This window comes from Hipposideros armiger, unplaced genomic scaffold (genome assembly GCF_001890085.2).
Source record: "Hipposideros armiger isolate ML-2016 unplaced genomic scaffold, ASM189008v1 scaffold_653, whole genome shotgun sequence".
NCBI lineage: Eukaryota > Metazoa > Chordata > Mammalia > Chiroptera > Hipposideridae > Hipposideros > Hipposideros armiger.
In genome coordinates, this window is record NW_017732003.1 from 114,861 (window position 1) to 142,745 (window position 27,885).

General features: G+C 43.3%; 1 protein-coding gene across 1 annotated transcript in view; it reads right to left on the reverse strand.

Annotated features, from left to right (window-relative positions):
• Positions 1–27,885, reverse strand: part of LOC109372653 (Down syndrome cell adhesion molecule) — a gene marked incomplete at both ends in the record, with an annotated part of 567,322 nt that overhangs the window by 107,766 nt on the left and 431,671 nt on the right. Inside the window, 2 exons of the mRNA XM_019626036.1 lie at positions 9,953–10,126; positions 22,221–22,340. Coding sequence (XP_019481581.1) covers positions 9,953–10,126; positions 22,221–22,340 — 294 coding nt within the window. The remainder of the gene's footprint in view (positions 1–9,952; positions 10,127–22,220; positions 22,341–27,885) is intronic.

The following is a 27,885-nucleotide window of genomic DNA, read 5'->3' on the forward strand; positions in this document are numbered from 1 at the left end:
TTTTGCCAACAATTCATGGCTCTTGCATCACGACAATGCACCAGCTCACACAGCACTGTCTGTGAGGGAGTTTTTAGCCAGTAAACACATAACTGTATTGGAACACCCTCCCTACTCACCTGATCTGACCCCCAATGACTTCTTTCCTTACCCAAAGATAAAGGAAATATTGAATATCATTTTGATGATATTCAGGACATCAAGGGTAATACGATGACAGCTCTGATGGCCATTCCAGAAAGAGTTCCAAAATTGCTTTGAAGGGTGAACTAGGCGCTGACATTAGTGCATAGCTTCCCAAGGGGAGTACTTCGAAGGTGACCACAGTGATATTCAGCAATGAGGTATGTAGCACTTTTTCTAGGATGAGTTCACAAACTTAATTGTCTGACCTCATATACATATATACACACATACATATGCATGTATATGTTAATATAGATTGATTAAGAATATGTATGTGTGTATAGAAGGCATGGAGAAACTAAACTAAAACAGAACCTTCCCATAAATGATGAACCTCAGGGGGTAAGATTCGTGAATTGACTGGGGACCTATAGAGATCTGTGTATAAATTAGTAGTAGAGATCCACAGCCTATCAGCTTCAGCCATCACAGGACAGAGTTAAGGACTGACAGAGAAAAATCGGGGGAATCCTGGAAAGAAAAGAGTCACAGAGACTGTATGTCCCAACATTGGCATTTGCTGCCTGCCCAAATCTTGGACGGCTGCTGAAAATGCAGGAGGCCACAGTGGGCGCCCGGTAAACACAGCAGCTGGAGGCTGAAGGAACTGATTGGAGATCTCCGCTGCCACGCACAGTAAGGAGGCGTGATCTTGGCATTTGAGTCCCACTAACTTAAGGTGTGCTGGGACCAAAGCCATTCTTCGGAGAAAAATAACAGAATCCAGAGTCTCTACAACATATTCCCTATAATGCCCAGTATTGAATTAAGAAAAAAAAATACCAGACACAGGAAACAACAGAAAAAAATGTGTCCCATGTTGAAACAAAAACAGACAATAGAAACTGGCCAGAAAAACACTCAGCTGTTGCAAAGAAAAATCAAGGATTTAAACAGCTATTGTAAATATGTCCATTGTCATAAATTAATACATGTGCACCATTAACACATAGAGGGGAAATCCAGCAAAAACATACAGATATTAAAAAAGAACCAAATAAAATGCTAGAGCTGAAGAGTAAAATAACTAAAATAAAAACTTTGGTGCATGAACTTCATTCATATTGAAGAGAGCTGAAGAGAGTCAGGAATGGTAAAAGTAGATGAAAAAAATATGCAATCTGAAGAGAGGAAAAGGGCTGAAGGAAAGTGATCCAAGTATCAGAAACCTAGGTATTGGGACATTATCAAGTGGACTAACATGTCCTAAAATGACAGGCAAGAGAGAGCAGGACATACACACAAAATTCACTTGAAGAAATAATGGTTAAAACTTTTCAGTTTTGAAGAAAGGCATTAGCTTACAGACCCAAAAAGCTCCTCAACCCAAATCAACATAAACCCAAAGGAAGCCACATTGCAGCCAGACTCTAAAATCCCACGAGAAAGAGAAAAACTTAGAAGCGGCAAGAGAAAATGGCTCCTCAAGCACAGGGCACTGACCCAGAATCAACACTAATTCTTGGAGACCCAAACACTGCCCTGGTCTACCAATCAGAGCAGAGTATGGAGGTCGGGGGATCAATGCGGTTTGGCTTAGGCACAGCACACAGTGGACCTAAGGGATCTTTAAATCCACCCAGTGATTATTTCCTCAGTTCCAGGAATGTATAGTTGGAACAGATAAACTGAGAGACTGACAAGGTACCCACATGAATCTCAGAGTGCTGAGCGAGGGCTACCATGCGAGAAGACCAAGGGAAAGCCACATGAACTGCCTCTGCCTATCTACACAGTAACCCAGTAAGGTACATAGGTGTCTAATCACCATGCTGTACATCTGCAACTGATAGAATATTGTGTGTCAACTGTCACCGAAACACACACACACACACACACACACACACACACACACACACACACAGAGCAAAGCCCCATTGTTACCCATGATGCAGACAGAGATCAGTGCCCTAGAGAAATGGGCAGTGGGGTCTGGGGCCCTACGAGCTCAGCGCCAGGTGTGCAGGGGTCTGTCTGGGTTTCTGAAAGGTGCCCTTCCAAACACAGGGCGTGAGAAGCAGCAACAGTGGCCACATGGGACAACTGAGGGACATCAACATGCCACGTCCGCCCCGGGCCCCTGCCTCCCTACGCTCCTCCCCTAAGTCAGACATGATGTGGAATTATGAGTGTTGCCATCAGAATTAGATGAGGTTATGAAAAACTTTTAGAAGAAATTGTAGCTGTCGTTGTTACAATTCTTTCCCTCGGCTCAAAACCCTCCAATGGCTTCTCGTCATAACGAAACTAACGTCCACAGTTTGACCTTGGGTCCTGCCCCTGCCTAGCCTTCTGGCCTCACGCTGTCCACTGCATCCCGGACACAATGGCTTCCTTGCTGCTCCTCACATGCAGCTGATTTCAATGTCAGGCTTTGCCCTCGTCCTTCCACTTGCCTGGGACGTGCCCTCCAAGCACACGCACACCTCCTTTGCTTTCTTCATTCTGTTCTCTGCCGGGCACTAGTAAACACACCCACCTGTATGCTATTGTCCCCATGGAAACGTATGCACCACGATGGCAAATGAAGACTTCGTCTGGTTCACTGACTATGCCACGTCCAGACATTCCTCGACACCAGGGGACACTGAATACTGCAGAGTGAACGAATGGCTGCATCTGACCAGGGACAGCCAGAGGACCAAAAGGGGGCTCTTGTAAGCAGCTAGGAAGTGACCCCATGGCCAGAGACCAGATGGGAAGGCAAGCATCCCAGTGCATGCCAGCATGGAGGGTGACAGCTAACTGGGGACTCGGAGCGCTGATGCCACCGTCCACCACAGGCCATGGGACAGGAAGGATTTTAAATCAACCGGGAAACCTTGAGATCGCTGACATTACCCCAAACTGGCAAAAATAACTGTCCGGCTGGTGGGTAGACGGAGTCCCCACACAGAAGAAGAAGCAAGGAAGTAAAGGGGGAAATGCATTTTCTTGTCCTCAGAGGAGGACCGGCCCCAGTAACATTGGAAAATGTCATGTGTGTTTGTCATTTCCTCTCCGCCAGGTACTGGCTTCCCTGCTGTGGCCACCAGATGTGCCCCAGGCATGCGTGTTGCCGTTGATCCTCAAATGTCTTTCCTCCCACAGACCTGTTCAACCCCAACCCAAAGCTTTACGAATCCGCATAGTTCCTCAAGCCAAATAAAACTCCCCCGGCCCTCAGAGGGACTTATTTCAGCCTGACTGGCTGGCCGGAGCAGTATGGTTGAATTAAGCCCCATTAGCTGCTGATGACGCTGTCTTCTTACTTATTTAGTTTGGATGCAAATCAGAAAACCCTGACTGACATATTGGCTTAGACAGAAAAGGTGAGCGAGGGCTCGGTCATCTCATAGAACTGCGAGTCTGGAGGTGGGGTTTCAGACGCAGCATGTGGGGCTAAAACTCCACTTTTCTGCTTGTCTTGACGCTATCATCATCTATGTATTGGTTTCATCCTCAGGATGATACCAACCTGGTCACAAGCCCAGATGTCACCTCCAGGTAGGGTCAAGAATTAGATGAGCATCTCTTGCAACGTCCCCTATTAAGAATAAGAAAATCTTTTCCAGAAATGTCACAGAAGATCTTACATTTCATTGGCCAACACCAGGTCAGGTGCCCGTCCTTACACCAATCACGTTCAGAGGGAACAGGCCGCCCTCAGTTGGTTCAGACCAGAGTTCACGTCCACCGGTTCAGACAGGCTAGGGTTTCCCTGCTGGAGCCTGTGAGCCAACCTGGGGCGAGTCTGCCTCAGGCACGAGACTCTGCGAAAGATCCCCGCGATCGTGGCTGTCAGTGTCGCCGAGGGCTGCTGGAACGACGCTCCGCAAAGCGGGTGGCTTTAAGTAACACAGGTTGATGCTATCACCGTTTTGCAGCCAGAGCCTGAAACGAAGGTTGAGGTCCGTGCTCGTTCTGAAGGCTCTATAGGACGGTCCTTCCCTGCTTCTTCCAGCTTCCCTGGGCGTGTGGCAGCAAACGCAACCTCTGTGTCTGTCTATACGTGGCAGCGTGGGTCTGGCTCAAAATGTCCCCTTTACATAAGGACACTGGTCATATTAGATCAAGGGCGACCCAACTCCTATAAAACCTCATCTTGACTCATTTCATCTCCAAGGACCCTCTTTCCAAAGAAGGTCGCATTCTGAGACACTAATCATTATAACGTTAACATATGACTCCTGGGGGCACACGATTCAACACTTAACCCTGAGAGAGGAGGGACGTTGAGATGAGAGGCAGGGACACATGGCAGCTCTGAGATTAGCCTTCCCATTTGACAGACTCCTTATGAACCCTAAAGAATCTCGAGCTGGTGGAATTCCAGGCTCACCTCAGGGGTGACACACAAACAACTAGGTGGAGCACACGATGGAGCCAGCGCCCACCATCAGCGCTCCAGCCCTGGGGGGGGGCTTCCACCAGCGGGCAGCTGCCCCACGCCGCCCCATGCCTCCTCCTGCCCTCTGCGCGTGCACCCCGACAGCCCCACGAGAGCTGCAGATACCCTGACAACTGGACTTCGTAGGGGAAAGGCGAGGGCTGTGAGAGTGTGCGGGTGTGGGGGAGGGGGCTGGAGGAGTCTCAAGATGTGAAAATGTGTACACTGGTGTTTTTGAATGAGGGACACTCACGTATTTCTTTCAGGCACTGGTTTGTCTTGTTTGGGAGGGTCTGACGCCGTAATTTGGGAGTTATGGTGACGATAATCACAACAGCATTAACAACCTCAACCTCGACGGTAGCTGCTTTTAGGCTTTGCCTGTCATACTTTGGCGCAGAGCTTAGCGATTTTTTTTTTCTAAGTGATTATATGTGGTGGCCAATATACGTGCAGGACCTATGCTGCACTGGAGCCTGTGGCTGGCTCTGGGACTGGGGGGGCGGGCATTAGATTTCAGGAGGAACTGACTGGGGAAGCACCAGCTCTGTCTGGTAAGGGATGCCCTTTCAGCTGGCATGCGGGGATCAGGAAGGACCTGTGCAGGGCGGCCAGCAAAAGATCTGCCTGTCACCATGGTCCCCAGATCCATGTGGAAATCAGTGCTCCTGGGAACACGCACACTCAGATCAGCCAGGGGTGGGAAGTGGGGAAGGGGGGGGTACAATCTCGGCACCCCGGAGAAACGTTAGGAATGGCTCACCCACATGAGAGACCCAGTAGGTTTGGGGGCTATTTTCTCACCATGAAACACCACATTCCCCAGATTGCAAATGGCCCCTGGCATAGTGGGAAGGGGCTTCTGCAACCCCTGGTGGGCCTGCGGTCAGGGCACAATGGCGTCACCAAATTTGCTTGAAAGCTGAGGCCAGTCCCTCTGTCATTTCTGCCTAGGCTCTTTAACCTTGTTTGATGTGTAGGATCCCTATTCCTGGGAAAATTTTTGGGAAAAAATGAACTAGAACTGAGATAACAATGTACAATCAGAAGCAAGAATGCCAAGGAAGCTGGCAGGATTTGCACTGATGATGTTTCTATCTTCGCCTGACCCTCACTCCAAACTTGATTGCTTGATCTCTCTGCCTACAGCTTCCTCATGTCTGATTCCCCCCAAAAGGGGGTTGGTGTTCACTGTTCATTTGCTCCGTTATTGCAAATTATGGAAGTGGGTTAGTGGGTTATGGAAGCATTGGAGTAATGGTAAGAAAAATTCCCAGACAGGAGGCTCAGGCAGTGCACAGTTTCTAGCACCCCCCAGTGATCCCCCCACTGAGCCCCCAACAGCAGGCCCTGTCGGCAGAGCTGAGGTATAAAACCCAACACCAGAGTCCAGAGTTCTCATCTGAGAAGCTGCCTTACTTTTCTGACGTCACTTGATCCGGTAGAAGGTTCCCTAGCTATTGAATTTAGAAATATCCGTAGCCCACTTTTTTTTTTAAATGACTTATAGTAAAGGGAGCACACTTAATATTTTTACTTAATGCAGTGTAATTTGCTTTATATCAACTTTTTTTTTCAGCTTGAAATCCCCAAACACTTTGTTGATTGTGTTCAACAGCCAGGGTTAGGAAAAGACTCTGGCCATCAGAGTTTCCGAAGGCACCATTCCCATAGATGGGCATTACAAGGACAACGAAAATACGTCACCGTGAATCTGGGAAGTCACAGTTCCTCTTCCTTCTTCCTGCCCTCTAACCTTTTCATTTTCTTCTTTAGAACCGTTTTCTGGAAATGAGCCTGTGCACAGCACAATTGGTGTCTATGATTTCTCTTTCTCTCCAACCAGCAGGATCACTTACTATTTGTATGTGTTGGAACACATACGGAAAGTGCTTTCTATTTTACAATGCATTCTCACATATATTATTATCCCATTTAATTTTCATGATAACCCTGTGAGGAAGGCATTTTTCCTCCTGTTTTACAGGGTCCGAGAGGTAAAGCAATTTGTACCAAATCACATAGTAATTAGGAGTGCTAGAACCAGGACAGCCAGAGGGCTTTGGGCGCAATCCCAGAAGCCCTTTCACTACACCCTTCCCCTGAGCGCCCCCTACTGATTGCCTCATTCTTCACCCATCCCCACCTCCATCTCATACAGTTTTGAAGGAAAAGTAAGATTCCTCATTTTCCCCAACAGGATTTTCATTTGGGAGCTACTGCTGGTAGGTTGTTGAAGCAGTGGTTACCACGTCAAAGTAGACTTGTTACCATTTTTATGTAATATATTACAACAATACTGAGAAATTATTTAGTCTGTAAGAGATTATACTCAACTGTTTGGGGAGAAATCTTTGTCCCTTTTTGAGTGATTCTATGCAATGTGTTCCTCAATGGTTGGCCAGGGTGTCCATGTTTTATTGTTATTCTTGTCCTGTTGCGTTTTGAATAGGTAGTTCTTGTTCATTTGTGATGGCTTTTCTGTGTTTGTGTGGGCTAGGATGTGTGTGTGTGTGTGTGTGTGTGTGTGTGTGTGTGTGTACATGAGTGGAGGTACATGTCATTCTTAGGGCCAGTGAGAGATTAAAATAAAGGATAATGATATGATGGCTGTTTTTCATCTGTTACTGCCTAAAAAGCATGCGGGTTTGGTGTGTGCATTCTGTAAAGCACGTGTGTGTGTGGATGTGTGTCTGCATTTTAATGTACCCCTTTATTATCTGTAGAAAAAAACAACAGTAAAATGTTAGAGAAACTGTGCCTGATGTGAGCCTGGTTAGCGTCAGATAAGAAGAGCCCAGAGCCTCCCTTGCAGTGCCAGGTATAATCCTGTTACCACTTACGGGGACGTCAAATCTGCTTGGTCAGCTGCCAATGGACAGCTCAGCAGCCACCAGGAAGCTGGCTCTGCCCCCATCAGGCTGTGTGTTCCAACCTCCTACTGTTTCCTTAGTGAAATAGCTCAACACCGAGCAGCAGTTCTCCCATCCCATGTGCGCTGCCTCAGTGTATTCATCTGTACACAATAGTCTGGTCCAACAAACACACAAAGAACTAGTGAAAGTCACCCCTGTGTACGTTAGCTGTTTTTTCTTTAATGATATCATTTGAGCAACAGATATATTCACCGTATATCTTCTGTCTTCATGCTCCTATATCTTTCTTAAATTATTTTTTACCTTTTGGAATTTAAATATTACAATTTTAAAGGGTTAAAAATGCCAGATGCTCGAAGCTGAAATAATTCATCAAGACATCCAAGGGTTATTAAGAATTGGTAATATTCACTGTTACATAAATGCGCCTTTCAACTAAAAGTTTGCATGGTTGGAGAGAATCTAAAATTGGCCAACTCTAAAAACGATTTTTCTTTGATGCATTCTCCCTTTAAACGTTTCCTTCTCTAATCCCCTCCATGTACCAGGTACAGCATTCGCACAGTTACTTCCTGCCTTGGGTCTTTTAATTCCTTATATCTGCTCCCTCTGCTCCCTCTCACATGAGTGCCTCTACTACCCGAAACAATTCTACCTTTTGAAATCCATTGCATCCTTCAGGGCTGTACTCAGATGCCACAGCTTTTCATTCCATAGTCATTGATGCTACAAATACATGCCATACCTTGTCTGTAAGCCCTGTGTTATGACATGAGAGTGTCCTGCTGGACAGGAGTTGGACACACCCATGCCCGATTGCCACACAACAGAAAGCTCGTGAAGGGCGGGGGCGCTTTCTGTGTGGTCCTTCCCCATCCTCTACTACCAGCACCAAAGGTATGAAGAGAGGAGACGTGGGGAAAATCTTCAATTTATGCATTTTAAAATTCCACTCATTCTTTAAGATTTTTTTCTTCCCATGAAGCTTTCTTCATCCCCTCAAGCTGACAGTTCTGTCCACCTCTGAAAAGCACATCTATGGCCCATGTTATCCTTCATCTTGCATTAAAATTGGTAGACTCTGTATACTTCCATATTATCTCCTCTTCCAAACATAAGCTCTTTCATTCATGAGGGTAAAGTCCATGGTTGAGCATATTTACATCCTTTAAAGGGGCTTGTATATATTAGAATATCTAACTATCATCTATCTATCTATCACCTATCTGCATATGTCTCTATACATGGAATAAAAATGTTTTATAAGTTTAAAATATATCAAAGCAATTGCAAAATGTATTTCTTTTGTTGGAAAAAGATAGATTGACATTGATCACCATTGGTCCTCAGTTTTTGAGCTTCCTTAATAGTTCATCAATTTATTATGTTTTCATTTCAACTTTGAATTTAAGTGATAAGACAATTTGTCTTCAGATTCTTACAAGTCAGTTTCTCCAGAGAAAATTTAGAAGTCAAATGATGCATTGGATATGTGCAAATGTATACTGAAGCAGCCCTATTTCAGAACTGTATTTTTTTTCCATGATATAAACATATAGCAAAGACATAGCTTGATATTTTCATAGTTCTGTTGAAAATACTAGACTAACTAGAATAAACTATTAATGAAATGGCATGGATACTAGTCTTTGCGTAGCTAGCCTTTAAATATCATGCAATGCACACCATCGAAATTCACTTTTAAATCCTATGCTCCTAATAAATGAGATGGTAGAGATCTTTTGCAATCTATCAAACACACAATTCAAATAAAACAGGAAGGCTGATCAAAGTCTGTAGTCAGTAAATCACAATTTATCCAATAGAAAATCATATAAATGAAGAAAGATATGTCATTCACAATAAACTCGATAAACAACCATTTGCTAATAAGCAGCATTCAGTAAAAGCTGGTCCACTTTATGTCCTTTCTTTGGAGGTTCAGTTACCAACGTATGAAAATAACTTCATTATAAGGTGTCTTTTCCTCTAAAATAGGTCAACACCATGAACTCTAAGCATAGTGCTACACGTTTCTGTCTTGTTGTAGTTGTGTGTTTTAGGTAATGAACTTTCCGGCTGATGGATTTCAGGAAAATCTTAAAAACGAAATCTATAAACAAACCAGCTTGCAAATAATAAAATGTATGAAAACAAACCTTGAAATGAACACATCTGAGGCCACATATTGGGCTTTTCCTTTACAAAACCAACAGGATAGACATGTGGGTGCTAAAGGCAGACACCCACTCCTCTGCCGGGTTGCCCAGAGCCGGTACCAGCGGCCATGGGACTCCAAGGGAGAGAAACACGGGGCTCCATGCCCCAGACTCAAGGGGACAGTGGGCTAGAGTTTTACCCTCCACTTCAATGGTGCTTCTGGGACAGCAAAACGTCAAACCAGCCATATCGAGCCAACGTTTTATCTTTGTTTTGTTTTGAAACAAATGTGTATGGAGACAACTGAACACTTAAGCCCCAAAGCCCTAATTAGGTAAAACAAAGCTTTCTTCTTCCTTACTTTTGACCGTGAGGTACATGGACTTGCTGACGTCCGCGCCCACATCGTTGCTGACCTTGCACAGATAGTAGCCGCTGTCTTCTTCCACCACGTGCTTGATCAACAAAGACCCGTTGCTGAGGACCTGAATTCGGCCATTCAGGGCAATTGGTTGGAACTGGGGAACCCCAGCACCTGGAATAGAATAAAAAAGAGGAACCGTGATGCGACCAAGAATATGTACGGGAGGCGATGGGCTCGAGTTCACCCGGACTAGTCAAGCAAAGTGACGGACGCAGACATGTAGCCTGTATCACAAAGGACAGTCATGTGAAACAGCGAGTTTGTTTTTATTTTTTTCCTCCAACATTGAAGCTCTTGTTTGGAGAGAAACACATTTATTTAAAATAACAGTATTTCAAACTCTTGAGATGAAGAGGAAGAGGCCTTACAGACAGTTTCTACATAAAAAGCCAAATTTAATGAGTGTTAAGTAGCTGATAAATTATTCCAAGACATCCCAGTAGAATGGCTACAGTAGGCACCTCTCATGGCACTACATAAATTCCATGTGTCCCCAGTGATTTAATATGAACGTAAAGAAGGACTGCTTCAGGCATATGGCATTTGAGAACCTCACTGGCTACATATATTTGAGTATATAAAGAGAACACAAGTACCGCAGATTTCTCTCCCAAGTGCGGTCAGATGCCGGTCTAGAAACACACGCACTGCTACTATCACTTAATGCCATTTAAATAACTAACTAAATAAATGAGGATTTAAAAAATATATCCATAAGGCCAAAATCCAAGAAATCTCAAAATGCTATGGGAGTTATAAATTGTGTAAAACTGTGTTATAGAATACTAACAATCTAATAAAATGCTGATAGAATGTGAGAAAGTTACAGCACTGTCCATGTCAAAAACACAGATGTTTTCCTTTCCTCAAAGAACTTTCACCAGAAAAACACTTGTAATATTCGACACATTTGTACTGAAGAATTACAATATGAAATGTAACTACATTGTTAAGCTGTCTCAATGAAATAGCTGGAAAGGATTATCTATTACTTCCTATCTGGGAGAGACAGAAGAAGCCTCGTTATTAAAAGGCCCTAATGAAGACAGAAATAAAGCTTAAGTGCATTTGAAAAACATTGTCTTTTTTTTAATCAGAAAATGAACCTAACTTGAAGGGTTACACCATTTATAAATTTGATCGAGCTTGCTAAACAGAATAATAGTGAGCCAATTCTTCCACCCTCAGGACTACAATCCCAAGGGTTATACTTGTTTAATTTGAGCGACATAGACTCATCATGATTTGACAGAATCACCAGTCATCCACTTTAGATTCATCATTGATTGTAAAGAGCAAAATTTAACACAGTGCGTACAATATTCAAAATTTTGTGATCTCGTTAGCATAAGGTAAGCACTTTGGGTAATTAGCTAGACGCTACACTACAGCAACCGGAAGTCATTAATTAAAAAGCTGTCCATTTTCTGTGGATAGCTGGGGTCAAGTGGGGGCAATTTTAATGATCGCTTACATGGAAAGAAAATGGTAAAGCATCATGTAAGGCGCACACTGAATTACTGGTTACGTTAATACTGCGTGACCTTTCCTATTTGTTGAAAAGATACGCCAGCAGTGAACACTGCTGAGGACTGAGGGTGTGGGGACAGCGGAGAAAGAACCGCCGAGTGTCACCAAGTGAGCCAGCCCACTTTGAAGGCAGCAGCAAATACCGTGATTGTTTCATCTTTTCTCCCGCTCTTAAATCTCTGCTGGTCTGTAGCGAGAGCTCATGGCTAAGGATCAGAAGAAAGGGGTTCTGATGCTACCTCTGACATTTAAGGATGGTGCCCTTGAGCAAGGAGCCGAATCTCTCTGCATCCTTCATCTCATCATACATGGAAAAGGAAGACTAGCCACTTCCATACTGCACAGATTGTTGTCCACACCAAGGGAAACGGGTTTGTCAATATGCGTGTTTATACCCATGTGCAAGGGCCAGGACACGCTGGTCCCAGAGCACACTCGGAGAGGCCCCCAGCAGGGTGGAAGGAGTGGTCTGAAGTAGAATAGGACAGTGGAAAGTGGATCTCTTTATGCTCCCTGGGCTGAACCTAAATGGTACAGCCGTAAGTTATCCTTCTCACCAAGGAATCGAAAACGCAGTCCCTTTTATCCTTAGGGAGAGGGTGGCATTTTCCTGCGGAATGAGTTTGGTTTTCTTGCTCAGGGAGCAGCTTTTCCTTCTCTGAGAATGGTGGGTTTGCAGGAGTGAGTCAGTACAAAGACAGAGGTGGAGGCGGGAGGAGACAGCAAGTGCCAGCAGCGCCAGCAGTTGCTCCTGTGTCAGGTTTAGCAGCTGGCAATGGGCCCTGCTCAGAGATGGAGGGCGGAGAACCCCAAAGTAGAGACAGGCACAGCCCTGAGACACTGGTCAGTTCCAGGCTGGAGAGCTAGTCCCAAGCCCAAAGAGAAGCTTCCACACTGTACAACATGTGCATGGCATGTGTGTCTATATGTTCACATCAGATATTGATTGTTCGTCATCGGCATTACTGTGGCCCTTCTAGACTTTTCCCCAAAGTGCAGCGGCTGGCAGCCTGACAAAGCATTTCCCTGGCTCAGGTGTCACCAGGTTCTGGTTTATATTTGACCCATAAGAAGCACTTGACTGAGATTTGGAAGATGCAAGGAGGGAGAACCTGTTATCCTCTTTTGGACGCAGAGAGTTGGGGCATGGGCAGGTGCCACGCATCCAGCTCCGGAAGAATAAGTTCCTGCTTTAGTGCTGCAGGCTGCGGTAACCCAGGTGGGAGCAGCTTCCTGTGGGTACCACAATTCTCAAGTTCCTGAAACATAGCTGGTTTCTTCCCATCCTTCCAAAACTTTGACATGCACCTGATTTCCTGTGTTAAATCCCTTCCTTATAAAACATCACACACTAACCGGGGTACATCGAGGTTACTTCTTTTATAAATCTTCACATCATTCTGTGTCATGTGCAAGTTAGCTTTCTTCCCTTAACTCCTTGATGCCTATACTGACGAAGCCTATCCAAAGAAACAGGTGGACGAGACAGTGCCAGCCCAGGCTTTCTTACAATTTCACAATCCTCTAGTTAACATGCCAATTCCACGACTTTAACTCTGTACTTAATCTGCAAGGATTTATTTTTTTATCATCAAGGTAGAACGTTGGTTTTATTCATTCATCAGAAAATGGAGCCATGAGCTGACATGACTCAGTACTTGCCAATGGGACCTGTGACACTGGAGGCAGTTTAAGTGGCTGGCTCATGCTGACATCACCGCAGCTTTGTACTGGGACTGGGACCTGCAGCTGTGTCCATCCTACGAGGTCTTTAGCCACCACTTCCCTGGAAAAAGAGAGTCCCGAAACATTTGTCCTCATTGTGGCTGCCTGTCTACAAGAGCACTGCTAGAAAGTTCTTGGACAAAGGGAACAAGAAAGAGGGAAGATGGAGGAGTGGAAAAAAAAGAAGGGAGTGGAGGGCAAGATGGGTTCCCAGGTCTGTTGTCCTGGCGACCCTGCCAAGGCTGGGGTACGTGCAGCTTCCTTGGGCGGGGCTACCCAGTGGTCTCGGAGCAGCTCCCAGGGCCGGGGGCGCTCCACTTAATCCAGCACAGAGCAAGGCAGAAGGTTTTCATCCCAGGTGAGTTTTCTCCTACCATCAAAGGAAGGAAAAGCAATACGTTGAACATGCTTCCTCTCTGTTCTGCTCACAGCCTTTTTCCAAGGACTCGTCCTTGTTTAGCAAGAGCCATTGTCCCTGCTTAGGAGGCGCACAGGCACAGCTGCTTTTGCTGTACATCAAGGAGCCACTCTCGGCTCTGAAGTTGGGTTTATTTTCACCACTTATGTCACAAGGAGGTGTTGTCTTCTCCTTTTTAGATTCTTTGAGATCTTCCCACGTATTCACTAAAGATTCATATCTTGTCACAGATTTGTGTGCTAGTGAGGACAAGGAACACTGGATAACAACTGGGACCCAGGAGCCTGGATGAGGCTGATGCACGAGTCTGAAGCAGGTGTTGCTGGAAAGACCTTTAACTGGCAGAGAAGAGGTCAAGACCATGGGGCTAGAGGCTTGGGCCTTCCAGTCCACACAGAGCAGGACAAGTGGTGAGTCCAGGAGTTGGCATGGTTAGAGCTCTGCGTGCTAATCAGAGAGGCAGGCAGGCAGGGGGGTGGGGCAGTGAGTGGGTAGGACCAGGGTTGGATGGCTGGTCCCAAGGAGATGACCCAGGCAGACATCCAGTTTCCAGAATAGGGGTCTGAAGAGGACACTTGTTCTGAGCAAAGGCTATGAATGACATTCAAGGTCAATGTGAGTGGTCATGAGCCATAAAGAAATGAGGCTCAAAGCCAAGGACAGTCAACCTGGGGAGGCCCAGACCTGAGGTCAGGGCAGAGTGAGACCTGCGAGGATATAGGGAGCAGGATTAAGGGGTCAGATGCTTGGAAGAAATCTGGGAGGACCAGAGAACCAAGGACCATCCTAACTGGGCCACAGGAATCTCATGTTGAGTTATTTCAATATGAAACCTCCTGCTCTCCTAGAGAGAAAACAAAGCACAATCTCATTTACGGGAGTATTTGTCTCTTCATTGTTTATTCCCATACAGACTTATCTTTTGAATGGAAAACTGCTGGTCTGTAGTTTGGACTATCTCTCAACTGCTGAGGAAGAAGTGGCCTCAGTCATCTCACCAGAAAGATCTGGAACTGGTGTTGGCAGAAAACGTGTCCTAGAATTAACCTGTTCAATGGACTTGGGCTTGTCCCATGCGGTATGTGCTCCATGGCATTCCAAGATATAGGCCTTGGGGACTGTAGAGGATCCTGGGAGGTCACCTTGATCTTGGGAGAGAGGGCGTGAGCAGGACCAAGGTGAGGCACTGCAAGGTGAGCCCTTGAAGTAAAAGGGGGCTCCGGGGGTCACTTGAGCGGTTTGAACAGGTATTGAGCATAGCGTTTGTTTCTCAGTCTGGAATTGGGCACACTACATGGGGACATCCAGAGAACTGTTGCCAGTGCCAGGTTTTATTTCTGTGGATTTCTAAACAAAAGATCCAAGTCCTGTTGATCCCTATAAAGAGTCTACGATAAGAGGAAAGGGTTTTGGCAGGTGGGTTAACAACAAGCAGAAGAGGACATTCCTGGGACCCTAGTAGTAAGGGACAGCGAGGGCCTGTGATAACTGTCCCTTGGGGATACAGAAACGACAACCTCCAACAGGTTTCTGGGGACACTGGGAGTTACCGGAGCAAAAGCAAAACTGTTGTACACCAAACAATGATGGATTCTCTGAAGCCTCCAAGGAAAACTGGGTCAGGAGACCTTTGGTTTTGTGTGAATGTGCTACAGCGAAGAGCGGGCAGGGCACAGGAAGAAGAGCGGGGAGCAAGCCAACCTAGAGAGCAGCAGACAAGGAGGGGCCCATCCCAGGTGCAGCCTCCGGACGCACTAGACGATGGAAGAAGATAGAAGCCACCCCCAAATCAAGGACACCCTCCCCCTTGCTGGGAGACGACAGACCCATGGACAACTGCGGAATCCCAGCCAACACTGGCTGCAGATGTTACACCTTTCCACCTGGAAGACCAGAGAGGATCAAAGAAAATTGTAGGCGGAAGCTTATAGATATTCACTACTACAGACACGTAGAAAAAAATTAAATAAAACTGCAATGCACATAAAAAAAAAGGATTTGGATAAATGGAGAAACTGTCCATGACTGGGAAGTCCCAATATTTTAATGCTGTTGATGTTTTTTTCATGTTAACCTTTAACTTTATTGCAATCTCCCAAATTTTTCAGAATAATCTTGTTGAGAAATTTGATAAACTTATCTTAACCTTCATCTGAAAAAAAACAAGTAAACAAAAATCCATGTGAGAAGTGTAGGACATTTTTGAAAAATAAAAAATAATGAGGAGAGCATAATTTTACTAGATATTAAAATATATTAGGAAGAGATAAACCTCTAATTTTTTTGGTCCTGATGTCAAAACAGATCAGTGTAACAGAGAGAGAGATAAAAACCAGACTTCAGTAGGCACATTATTTCCATAGACTATAAAGCAATTCAAGTTAGTGGGAAAAGGTTGGGCTATTCAATAAATGGTTTTAGGACAATTGGCTAACCATGTAAGCTGATGATAATGACAATAATAATGATGATAGCAGCTAATGCGTATTGACTAATTGCTATGTGCCAGGCACCATAATAAATGCTTTCTATGAATCATCTTACTAAATCATCACACTAATCCCCTTATTTTATCTGCTTCACATATGAGAAAGCTGTGGTTTATGCAGGTTAAGTCATTTTCCTGCAGTAACACAGCTAGATGGTGTGGTGTGTGTCTCAACGCAGCCCTCTCTCTTTAACTGATAATTTCCCCTACTTCTCCTACACCCCTACTTTACTTATTTTTCTAAAATGAAGTCCAACTTTCATAAAGCTTAGTATATAAACAATAAGATTCAAGGTTTAAAGATGGCAGCATAAAAGCAGCATTTCTTCTTTTCCTGGAAACCATACAATAGCAAATGGGAGAAAGATGACTAGAAAATACAGACTCTATTTTGCATGAAATTGGGCACCACAATAGCTAAAATCTCAATCACAAAATAGGTAAATGGGCAACTGGCTCCATATGTTGAACACATGCACATGTAGGGAGACAAGGGGAGATAGACCATGGCTATGACTCTGAGTAAGCATCAGCTAACTGTGTGCTGTCAAAGTGTGTGTGTGTGTGTGTGGGGGGGGTGCACATCTGAGGGGCAGAGCCGCCATCAGGGACCACAATGTGCACAGGCCGGGGGCAGAGCTTCCCTAAACCTGGTGTGGGTCTTAGAATCCGAGAAGTGGGGTTAAGTGAGGAAACAGCTGTTTGCATAAAGCAATCTCTTTCTAAGGATATGTATTCAGATGTGACTTCTCAAAAGGGGGCCAGAATCTAGCAGCAAAAATACTATAAGAAAAACGGAAGAAACAAAGAAAAATCAAATAGTGAAATGTCACCAGAAAAAATGTTGCCAGGATTGAGATGAAAGCTATGAATAAACTAGCCACTTGACTATGGAGCAAGAGCTCAAGAAAGAGTGAAATGTGAGCTGGCAGGACTGGAGGAAAAAGGGGGAAAATATGTGCAAGAGTATGAAGGCAAAATCGGAGCGGGCACATAGGAGAACACACTTTCCTGGGAAAAAGACACAGAGAACAGGCATGAAAAATATCCAACCAATTAAATTGGGAGTAAAAAAAAAAATCACAGAGAAAATGGCACCTACAGGAGACAAGTGAAGGGTGGCCTACATTGCCATAACTGGAGAAGATGAGAAGCATGGAAGAGAACAAATATTTACAGATATTATGTAAGTTTTCTTAAACAAAAGATGATTGGAATCTACACATTAAGTATGGTATGCACACAACATCTGTGAGGAAAATGACCCCACATGAATCCCTTCAAGACATAAACTGTAGATTTACCAGATTTCAAAGTCTACTCTTTGTTGCATGCAGCAAAATGATGACACCCCTTCTGATGGGAAGGCAGGTAGCTTCTGTCCCCTCCTGGGAAATAACGTGAACCACCAACCTCCTAGCAGCTAAACTGACTTTATGTGTAAAACAGTAGCAGAGAGGCCATTGTGAACAAAGAAGAACTTGCAATATTCCCTATAAAGACTTGGGTTAATGGACCCATGGTGAGCACACGGTCCATCTAACACAGAACTCTGGTGACACTAAGGTTGGGCATATGGTGGCAGACCAGAATGCAGAAGGCGTAGGCACTGACAATGGAGAAAGCATGTATATAAAAAATTTAAAAAAAAAAGGATCTTTGGCAAGCTTACCATTCCTCATCCTGATGGTCGTGTCTGCAGAGAGGGAGGCCCAGGCCACTGACACTGATCCGGCCTGATCCTCTCTCCTGCAGTTTCTCTTCTAAGTGGCCCAGGTACCACCTTTGACCCCTCCCTTTCTCGTACACCCACATCAAGTCCATCAGCCAAATGGACTCAGAGTCTAACTTGTCCCTCCTCCACAGCTGTCATCCTGGTCCAGGGCACCTCACAACACAGGCCTCCTGGAAGGTCTGCAATTCCCTTTCACATAGTCAACTTTCAACACAGCAGGGCCAGTAGGACCCTTTTAAAATACGAGGCAGATTACACAGCTTCTCCTGGGTTACTCCAACTGCATCCTAAATGCTGGACTCAGCGTGGTGGCAGAAGGAGAGTGTCACTGTCACCACTCGGATCCCCACTCACCCCACCTTGGCAAAACCACATCCAGAGACTGACTGATGAGCACTCCGACCACCTGGGGCCTCTAGGATCGCCTGTCACTCACTCTGCCCCAGTTTCAGTGACTTTCCTGGTGTTTCTGGCACATTCCTGACGTAAACCCGCTTCCGCCCCTGGCTTCAGCACTGGCTGGTCCTTGAGCCTTCAGTGCTCCCCCTGCAGACCTGCACACGGCTCATCTCCCATCTCTTTTAAGTCTTTGCTCAGATGTGACATTCTCGGGAGGCCTTCCCTGACAACCCTATTTTAAATGTGCTCCCACCCCCGATACCCAGGCATGCTCTGACCCTTGTCCTTGGACATTCCATGACCAAAGCCTCCCTGGAGGTCAGGTGTAGCCCTGTTTGTGGGCAGTCAGGGAGCGAAGGACGCCCAGGCAGGCCCCGGGCCAGTGCCCTGGCCACCGCGTCCATTAGAACCCCTCCTGGCCCCTCGGCAGCACACAGGAGGTGTTCTTGGTCTGTGGGACAGTGATTGAAACCTGTTTCCTCCACTATAAACGACATCCATGTGCTTAGCTGTGGGTTTCTGGGGGCACAGATGAGACCCACCATGGCATTAAGTCCTGATTTTTAATTTTTTTAAAATCTCTTTAGACAAGAGGCCTCATTTGTAAAAGAAAAAAACTCAGGAGACAGAATTTAATGTCTTATATTTTGTGTATCCAGACCCAAGGTAAAAAATGCAATAACATTATTTTTTCAGCAAGATTGTTGCATGGCTATAATAGCTGCCCTTAAACAATTGAGATTACTTTTAAACGCTGCAGCCCCAGGATTACACTGTTGCATTTCTCAGAGAAACAATCGTAGTCTGTTTTGTTTGCATCTTTTGGGCCACATGTAAGGGAGCGGCACTTATGCTTTCAGTGGATATTTGATTACTGGAAACACATTCCGTGAGGAAGGCTCCATTTTCCTAAGAAACATCTTTATTACTTGTGTAATTAAAATAATGATACACACTATCCCCCTATACTATTTGGAAATAGTATTTAAAAACCCAGCACAGTACATGGCATTTTCTTTTGGTAGTAAGAAACTGGCCATGCTATGGGAGGATGTGTAAGTCAATAAAATTCTGGCAGGCGGCCAACACACATTGAAAGCCATAGAAATTGCTTACTCTTTGAGCCTACATTTCTACGTCTAGAAATTTATTCCCAGGGGAAAAAATGGACACCTGTACAAAGATCAATGAGATAGAAGTCATTGTGACATTTTGATAACAGTGAAAAACTGGAGAAAACACGCAATATCCAATAACAGTGTTGGACACTCCTAATTGCCAAGTGTCCATCCTTCTCTTACTTAGTGAAACAATACAGGCTGCAGTCATGAGAGCAGCGTGCTCAGCTACAACACAGCTTGCAGAGCACCCCCCAACACCCCCCCCCCCCGCCCCTGCCATGGCTCAGGGCGACCTAGCCAGTGAGATGTTAGCAGAGTTGATTAACGACACATTCCAGAAATTTCCTTAGAGGGAGCTGACTCAGGTGGGAGTGACCACCCTCTCCCTTCACTCTTCCTCTTTAATGGAAATGTGGAAGTGGCTGCTGGAACCCAGTGGCTATTTTTTTTTGATGGTGGGAGGTGTTTGCTAAGAGTGGCAGAAGAGAAAAATACAAGTAGTTTGGGTCCCTGATAACTTAGGGTAAAAACAAACTAGCCCTGAACTATCTCTCTCTAGACCCCTCTTATGGGAAAGAGTAAACCGATATGGCTCTAACTCACGGAACTCAATCCTAACAAAGGCAAGAGATAGTTAGATGTACTTAATTGATGTATTAATATAAACTCTACACAGACTTTAAAAAATCATACTGAATACCCATGTTTGTTGACATGGAAAGACATTCATAGCATTCTGTTAACTGAAACAAGACTCTAAGTCAGGAAGAATCCTATGACCAAATTATTGTTAAGAAATACAAAATTATATGTATATCTATAGATAGATATATTTGCCTGGGGAACAGGTCTGAAAGGCTAAACAAAAATGTTTACAGGAGGTACCTTTGGTTATCTTTGAATGATGTTATGTGGGGGAATTTAACTTGTCAAAATTTTGTTGTTTGTTATTTCTAATTTTTTATTCAATGATTTTAAATTGCATATGAACTGTAAAGATAAAAAGGCTACTATAATTTAATTTGCACATCAGTGATGGGAAGGAATAAAATGCCTGTAATACCCATGACACATGAAGTATTTAATCTATGAAAAACACTCCTGAAAATAAATGACACATGGAAATAAGTGTGCAAGTAACATGAATAGGAAATTCCCCAAAGGGGAAACAGAAGTGGTCAGTAAACATAAGATAAAACATTTTTAACATCATTAGTGGTCTAAATATGCAAATTAAAACAGAAAACCATTTCACTCGTCGCACTGTAAAGATTGAGAATAAAAAGATCCTATCTAATTGGCAAGGACGCGGGGACACACACAGCCTCACACTGCTGGTGGGTATATAAATTACCCTAATATTTTCCAAAGGGCACCGGGCCAGTCTGGACCAAATGCCTTATATGTGGCCATGCTATGCTATTTCTAGGTATTTAGCTCAAGAAAGCAATCACATGTGTGCACGCACATTGCATTAAACACGAGGATGTTCATTGCTGCGGTGTTTACAGTTATAAGAGCCTGGACACAACCAAGGGAGAGGTAGGGAATATCTGCATGATGGCAAACATTAGAAACCACTTTGAAGAAGAGAAGTGTCATGAAAAATGTTCATAATATCCTAGGTGCACACATGTATAAACTAAATTCAATGTGGTATGCTGCAGGGGAGTAACCTCAGAGATTTATAAAAAATTAATTGATTCTCTCTGCAATCAAATGGTGTCTAGTACCTCCTTCCCTCCCTTCTCTCCTTCTCCCTGAAAGGAAACAGAGCAGAGAGGACTGTGACAGTGTGCTCTGTAGTTTTCTTCTATTGTTGTTGTTTTCATTATAAGAAAATGCAACATGCTATTTTAAAAAGTAATATCCAGAATACAAACCATGATTAAATAAACAAATAAATAAACACACTCATAACAATTAAACACATGTCATAGGTCTTAGATTGTCAGCAAAAAGATTAAATTTGTTTGATTGTTTATCCCACTGGTGCATATGTGGACCTCAACTGTTTGATAAACAAATTACTGAAGTAAGGTGAATAAATGAGAAAAGAAAGAGAACTTTCAATATGTTCATAAGTGCGGTTAAGCCAAAATTCCTGGAGAAGATGATAAGATGCATGTAAATTATTTTTACAGTGCCAAGAATCGTTCCCCCATTTGTTTACACGTTACACATTTCTATTTATGTGATGTTTACAATGTTACCTTCAAGGGGAAATGCTACTTTGAAGAGAAACCATGATTAGAAATGAAAACAGGGAACATTAGACACTCAAAATAGGACAATGGATGTGTTTGTTTTTGTATATCATTTGTATATTTTGTATAAAGGTGACCAAGGAAATAAAAGAAGCAACAATTTTATTTGTAACTTTCTAAAACCACTTAATCTCATAAGTCTAAATGCCAGGGAAATAATTTTCTAACAAGCAATTCTGACAATTTCTACTTGTATCTCCACATGTCGGGTGGGCAGTGGTCCCCATGCAGATCACGGTTATACAACATAGGCAGGCAGATTGAACGTTTCCAGGTGCGGAAATAACTTCCATGAATAACCTGCCTCCCATTCACGATTGTTCCCAGGGTGTTATACAGACACCAACACATTCATGGTCCGAATAAAAATGACTACTGGGGCGATATGTAAGGACAGACTTGGAGGAGCTATAGGCATATCTACTTTAAAGGCACATCTCCGGAAAGACTAGAAATCCTCACCTAATTCTTTCAAATGTAACATATGTTTGGTAGATAACAAGCACACAAGTAACTTCATACCTTTAGAGAATTTCCACACTATGGTGGGGACAGGATACCCCTCGGCAGAGCAATTGAGGATGACAGCCTTGCCATAAATCCCATCCTGGTCTCGTGGCTGAACCACAAACTTGGGAGGAACTAAAAAAAGAGAGATATGTCATCAGTAATTCAGACAAGGTCACAATGTATTGAAGGTATGGTTTTAAGAAGTCGAAGAATTCTAATGAACATTAAAACACAAAGAATGTTTTACATATATAGGATATTAAAAAAAACAGTGTTTGCAATTTGGGACAGATTAAGGAAGCCATCTCAGTGTGGGCAATTTTTGTTATTTATAGCAATGAGCTTCTGAAGCTGTAAGTGACTCCACCGCCAGGAAGACTAGACTCTTGAGTGTGGGAGGTGGGAGGTCAGAGGTGGGGGGTGGACTCCGCCATAGGAATGGGACATTCTGGCTTTGATTTGTGTTCTGGAAGACCTTCAGGAATACACTTCATGGAAAATAGAATCAGAACCATCATTTAAAGGACAGATAAAACTCATTTGCTTATTGAAGAGTAATTATCAAGAGTAAGTAGTCCTCCTGGGTGTGCGGTACTCAAAGCATTTGATATGTGTTCTTCCCAAAATTGGAGATGAAGGGAGAACTAGAAGGCATCCCCTAAAGGCAATAAAGAACACAATATGCTATTGAACGTTCTCCCCAAATCGGATGAAGACACTTAAGCCATTATCTCTGATGTCAGTATCCTTCGGGGCCAAAAAGGTACTATGGAGGCTAGCTGGAGTGAGGTACCATGATGGCTTTATAGTGTACCCATAAAATAAGCAGATTAAACAACTGCATATTTGGTGAGTTTTGTGAAATGCTGGGAAAAAATCCATCCCTGTGTGAAACATACACATACACTCTGTTTAAAACATACTTGTGGAAACAAATGCTTTGAGTTAAGTTATTGTGATTTTTAAGAGTATTTGCCTTTTCCCTTAAAAAATACAGATTTTTCTAGGTAAGGTAGCATCTGAAGGTGTTCAAATCTTGAAATATTTTTCAGCAGATCAATGATTAATATGGGATGGGCTTTCAAAGAAGCAGTAACAGGATTGTGTGAGAGTAAATGGGTTATGTCCTATATATTAGATAACTTAGCAAATGTGGATGTGCTTCCTCCTCTCTCCATAATTCCTGAGAAAGCTAACCTTGTCTGCCTTGCAGTTTCCAGAATTCTCCATTTTTAGACACAAACGTGGGCCAATGTGCTAGAGATAGGCGTTTCCGCCACCATGTGTACTGGACTGGGAGGAAGGTCAGCGGTGAGGTTAGCTAGGGGCTTAGAAGCACATTGAAATAATAGAAGCCACAGTGAAGATCACTTTGGCCATAAAACAGCCAAGGAGAAGGGAACAATATCAAGACATAAGAAGGTGCTGGAAACAGGACCCACTGCTGGGTCTGTAGAGGAGACAACAGAGTGAAGGCTAGAAGGAGAGCTGGAGACCCAACCCAAGAGCTGAGGGCTGAGCACCTGGGCTGGATCGCTAACTCTGCTCCTTCCAGTGGGATGATATTGTGCAAGTTATCAAATGTCCTTCAACTTTCATTTCCTTATCTGTAAATGGAGGATAATTACAGCACTCATCTGATAGAATTGGTATGGGAGTCAAATGAATTAAACTTACAAATGTTCTCAGAACAGTGCCTAGAAGATATGAGGTATGATCAAATTATATGGTGAATGTTTAAATTTTTAAAAATTATTACAGTAAAAGACACATTGCTATTAATCCCCCTCAAAATATCCCCCCTCGCTTCAAATACACTTATGCCATCATTCTTGCCACTTTCTGAAGCAGTTCTGGAAGTCTTCTTTCGTGAGTGTCTTTAGTTGTGCTGTCGTGGCTGCCTCGATGTCCTGAATTGATTCAAAATGTTTTCCTTTCGTGTCATTTTGACTTTGGAGAAGAACCAGAAGTCACACGGTGTCAGATCCAGTGAATAAGGTGGGTGAGGACACACCATAATGTTTTTATTTGACAGAAATTGCCATACCAGAAGTGATGTGTGACATGGAGCCTTTCCATTGTGATCAGAAAATACAGTGAATGTTGCTGCCGAGTGCCATCCGACAGAAAGGCAGGGATCTTCAATACAGGAAGTGGTGCTTTGAACCTTAGTAACAGTGTGTGACAAGTTTCAACTTGTTCAGTGCAGTCAGTCAGGTGTGAGCTACAGTTGAGAGAAGGTGTGTTTTAAAGTTTGCCAAAAATCATCCTCCATCATGACAATGCTCTGTGTCACACATCACTTCTGGTACAGCAATTTCTGTCAAATAAAGATGTGATGGTGTGTGATGGATTAAGATCCACTTTAATCACTGGATCTGGCACCATTTGACTTCTGGCTCTTCCCTAAAGTCAAAATGATTCAGGACATCGGGGCAGCCAAGAGCACAAATAAAGATGCTCATGAAAGAGGACTTCCAGAACTGCTCCAGAAGGTGGCAAGAAAGATGGGATAAGTGTGTTAGAAGTGAGGGGGAGTATTTTGAAGAAGGGGATTATGGCAATGTGTCTTTTATTATAATCAATTTTTTAATTTAAACATTCACCATATTGTTTGATCACACCTTATATTAAGTGCTGTAGGAGTGCTGGCTAATTTAGGAAATGAGGTATGTCCAGCTTTAAGTTAACAAACACAGTTCCCAACTTGCAAACTAAATAAGTTACATAGCCAATTGATCTCTTCAATACTGCTTAACTAGCAAGCAAATTTACTTCATTTAGATGATATTGTAAGACAAGTATATGCAATAAAAAGTAAATAAATTTAGAATAAGGTGATCAGGGATGACCACCTCATGCTGAAAAAATTATTCCTAGGGAAAAAAATGCTAGAGAGTTTATAGAGCAGTTTTCTAGTAGAAAACAATCAACCTCAAGAATAAATTACAGGTGTACATTATGTAACTTTACTAACAATTGTTAGCCAAATAAACTTTAATTAAAAAATAAAAAAGTAAATAAATAAAAATTAAAAACTTTTGAAAAAGAATAAACTACAAAGTTTATATCAGCATGCCAGATCCTTTCTGCCCAGGTGGAAAGCAAGTATGCAGTCATCTACATTCTACGGTCTGTTTGGCTCACATTCAGCGAAGAGCAAGGAACTCCTTGTCAAGTAGGCAGATAACGAATCTCTTGTGTTTCCTCTGGAAGAATGTCTAATTATAATTGATCCATGGCCACTCCCCTCCATTTGGTTCTAATCCAAAGGGATGTCACTTAAAGACTGATCAAAGAGGTTTACATGGGAAATAACCATTGACATATTGTAAGTACAAGGTAATTACAGATGGAAATGGTCCATATAATTGAGAATTATCTTTCATACCCCCTTCTTTCATCACTTTGTATCAGGTATTGATGATTCTTGGAAAATGGATCACATATCCTCTAATTCTGTTCATCTCCACTGCCATGTCCTAGTCATGATGGGCAGACAGGGTGTGTGGTGAAGTGCCACACGCCCTCTGCCCATCTGGTTTCAGCACCCCTGTGCTGGACAGTTCCACTCACTTTGCCAGGCTACCACGCCAGGAGCTCGAGTCTCTCTTTGCTGTCTCAGGGTCTCCTCTGAAGCCATAAGCACTTACTCACCTTCGCTGATGCAGACCAGTAACATGGGAGACAATCCTACACCACTGAAGGACAGGAGGCAAGATAAACCTCTCCATCCTCCAATCACATGGGACAATTCTAAGATGTGTTCTATGCTTGTGTTTCTCAACCATTAAATGGCATCAGAATCACCCAAAATACTGATTAAAACACAAACTGCTGAACTCCTTCACAAGAAATTCTGACTCAGTCAATCTGAGATGGGATCTAAGATTCTGCCACTCTAATAAGCTCTCAGGTGATGCTGACACTGCTGGTCCAGAGACAAGACTTTGAGAACCACTATTCTATGTGATTCCTCAGAGGGTCACACCCAGGACAAGTGAGCCCCAGTTGTTCACACAGCAACTGGCTATTTAAAACAATTTTTATTGATTTTTCCTCCCTTTATGATCTCATTTTCCCCTATTCTTTCACTCTGGGATCCAGGGTACATCTCCAATAAGCAATCGGTAGCCACTTCTGTATCTCACACTCTGCTTTCAGAAGAACTCAGCTGAAACAAGGCTAATTTTGGCTCTTATATGGGTTTCTGAAACAGCCTTCTAAGTGGTCTGCCTGCCAACCACTGCCCCACTTGAATCCATTCTGCACAGGGTGGCTGGAAGGGTCCTCTAAGACCACTATGGATGACTGACTTCCCTGCTTAATATCATCAGTACATCCCCATTGTTCTTTGATACAATCCAGACTCTGACACTATTTTGAAGGTTCTTTATGACTTGGGTCCTTGTTCTACAGCTTCTTCTCTTGATATTTCCCTCTTCCAGGCTTTGTTCAAGCCATACTGAAGTTTTCTCTAGTCTTCTAGTCCCCATGATCACTCATGCTGCTAGGTCTTCACCCATGTTTCTGCATTTCTTTGTTTAATACATTCTGATTTATTATTATCATTATTTACATCTCAGAGCAAAGTTCACTTAGTCTGGGACACCTTGTATGATGCTGTGGATGAAATTAAGTGCTTCCACAGAACCCTGCATTACCCTAGCATAGCCTTTATCACATTTGTTTCATATTGCTGGTTTAATTGTCCATCTCCCAGATCAGGGTGTACATGTGAGAAGAAGAACCATTTCTTTATCATACATCATATGTCCCCAGCATGGAGCACAGTGTTGGGACATAGGCAGCACTCTGCAAATGCTTGTTGAAGAAATAAATGAATAAATTGATATTATTGATCTAGTTTATAGAAGAGGGAAATAGACCTTGTCTATAGTATCATGGCTCAGTTAACGACTTGGGTCAGTGACCCCAGCACTCAAGGTCTTTGAGTAGGGTGGGCTGTGAAGCACCATCTGAGGGAAGACAGCAAAGCACTGTAGGAGACTTCTGTCCAAGGAGATACAGATCTGTATGTGGAAGGATGTAGCACCTTCAGGACTGACACAATTTGGACCAAAATTTAGGATAGGACTCAAAGACTGAATACTCTATACTGTCTGGGTGTATAATTCCACAAAGTTGCTGGTTTCCTCTTTTTAAAATTATATTTCATTTTCCTTTTATCTGTGCAACACTTATTTGGTATGGTATAGTGAGCATATTTGATAATATATCAGTTTTCTAATAGAGAGACTTTTCCAGTAGAGATAAGGTATTTTACAATAGGACAGTATTTTTCAACCTTTCATGTAGTTCAGTGTTTTATGTTTGGAATTCATGGCCTCTAGGGACCTATATTTTCAAAGAATGGATGTAGGATTTCCTAGCCATCAACATGGACAAGGATTCAGTTCTGTTTGTTTGTTTGTTTGTTTTTTTGTTTGTTTAAGGTAAAACAACTGAACGCTCTTTGGTGGTGGCAGCTAGGGGGTCAGGTAAATAAATATTGCCATTGTCTCCTGGATGGCATTCAGTCAAGATGGTAATTGGTCAAAGTCCAGGTAAGATTTAATTGATGACACAGGAAACTAAAATCCCATGACTTCCATCACACCCAGAATAGATTACCTGACTCCTGCCTTAAACCCTCCTCTTTTACTGAACAGCAAGC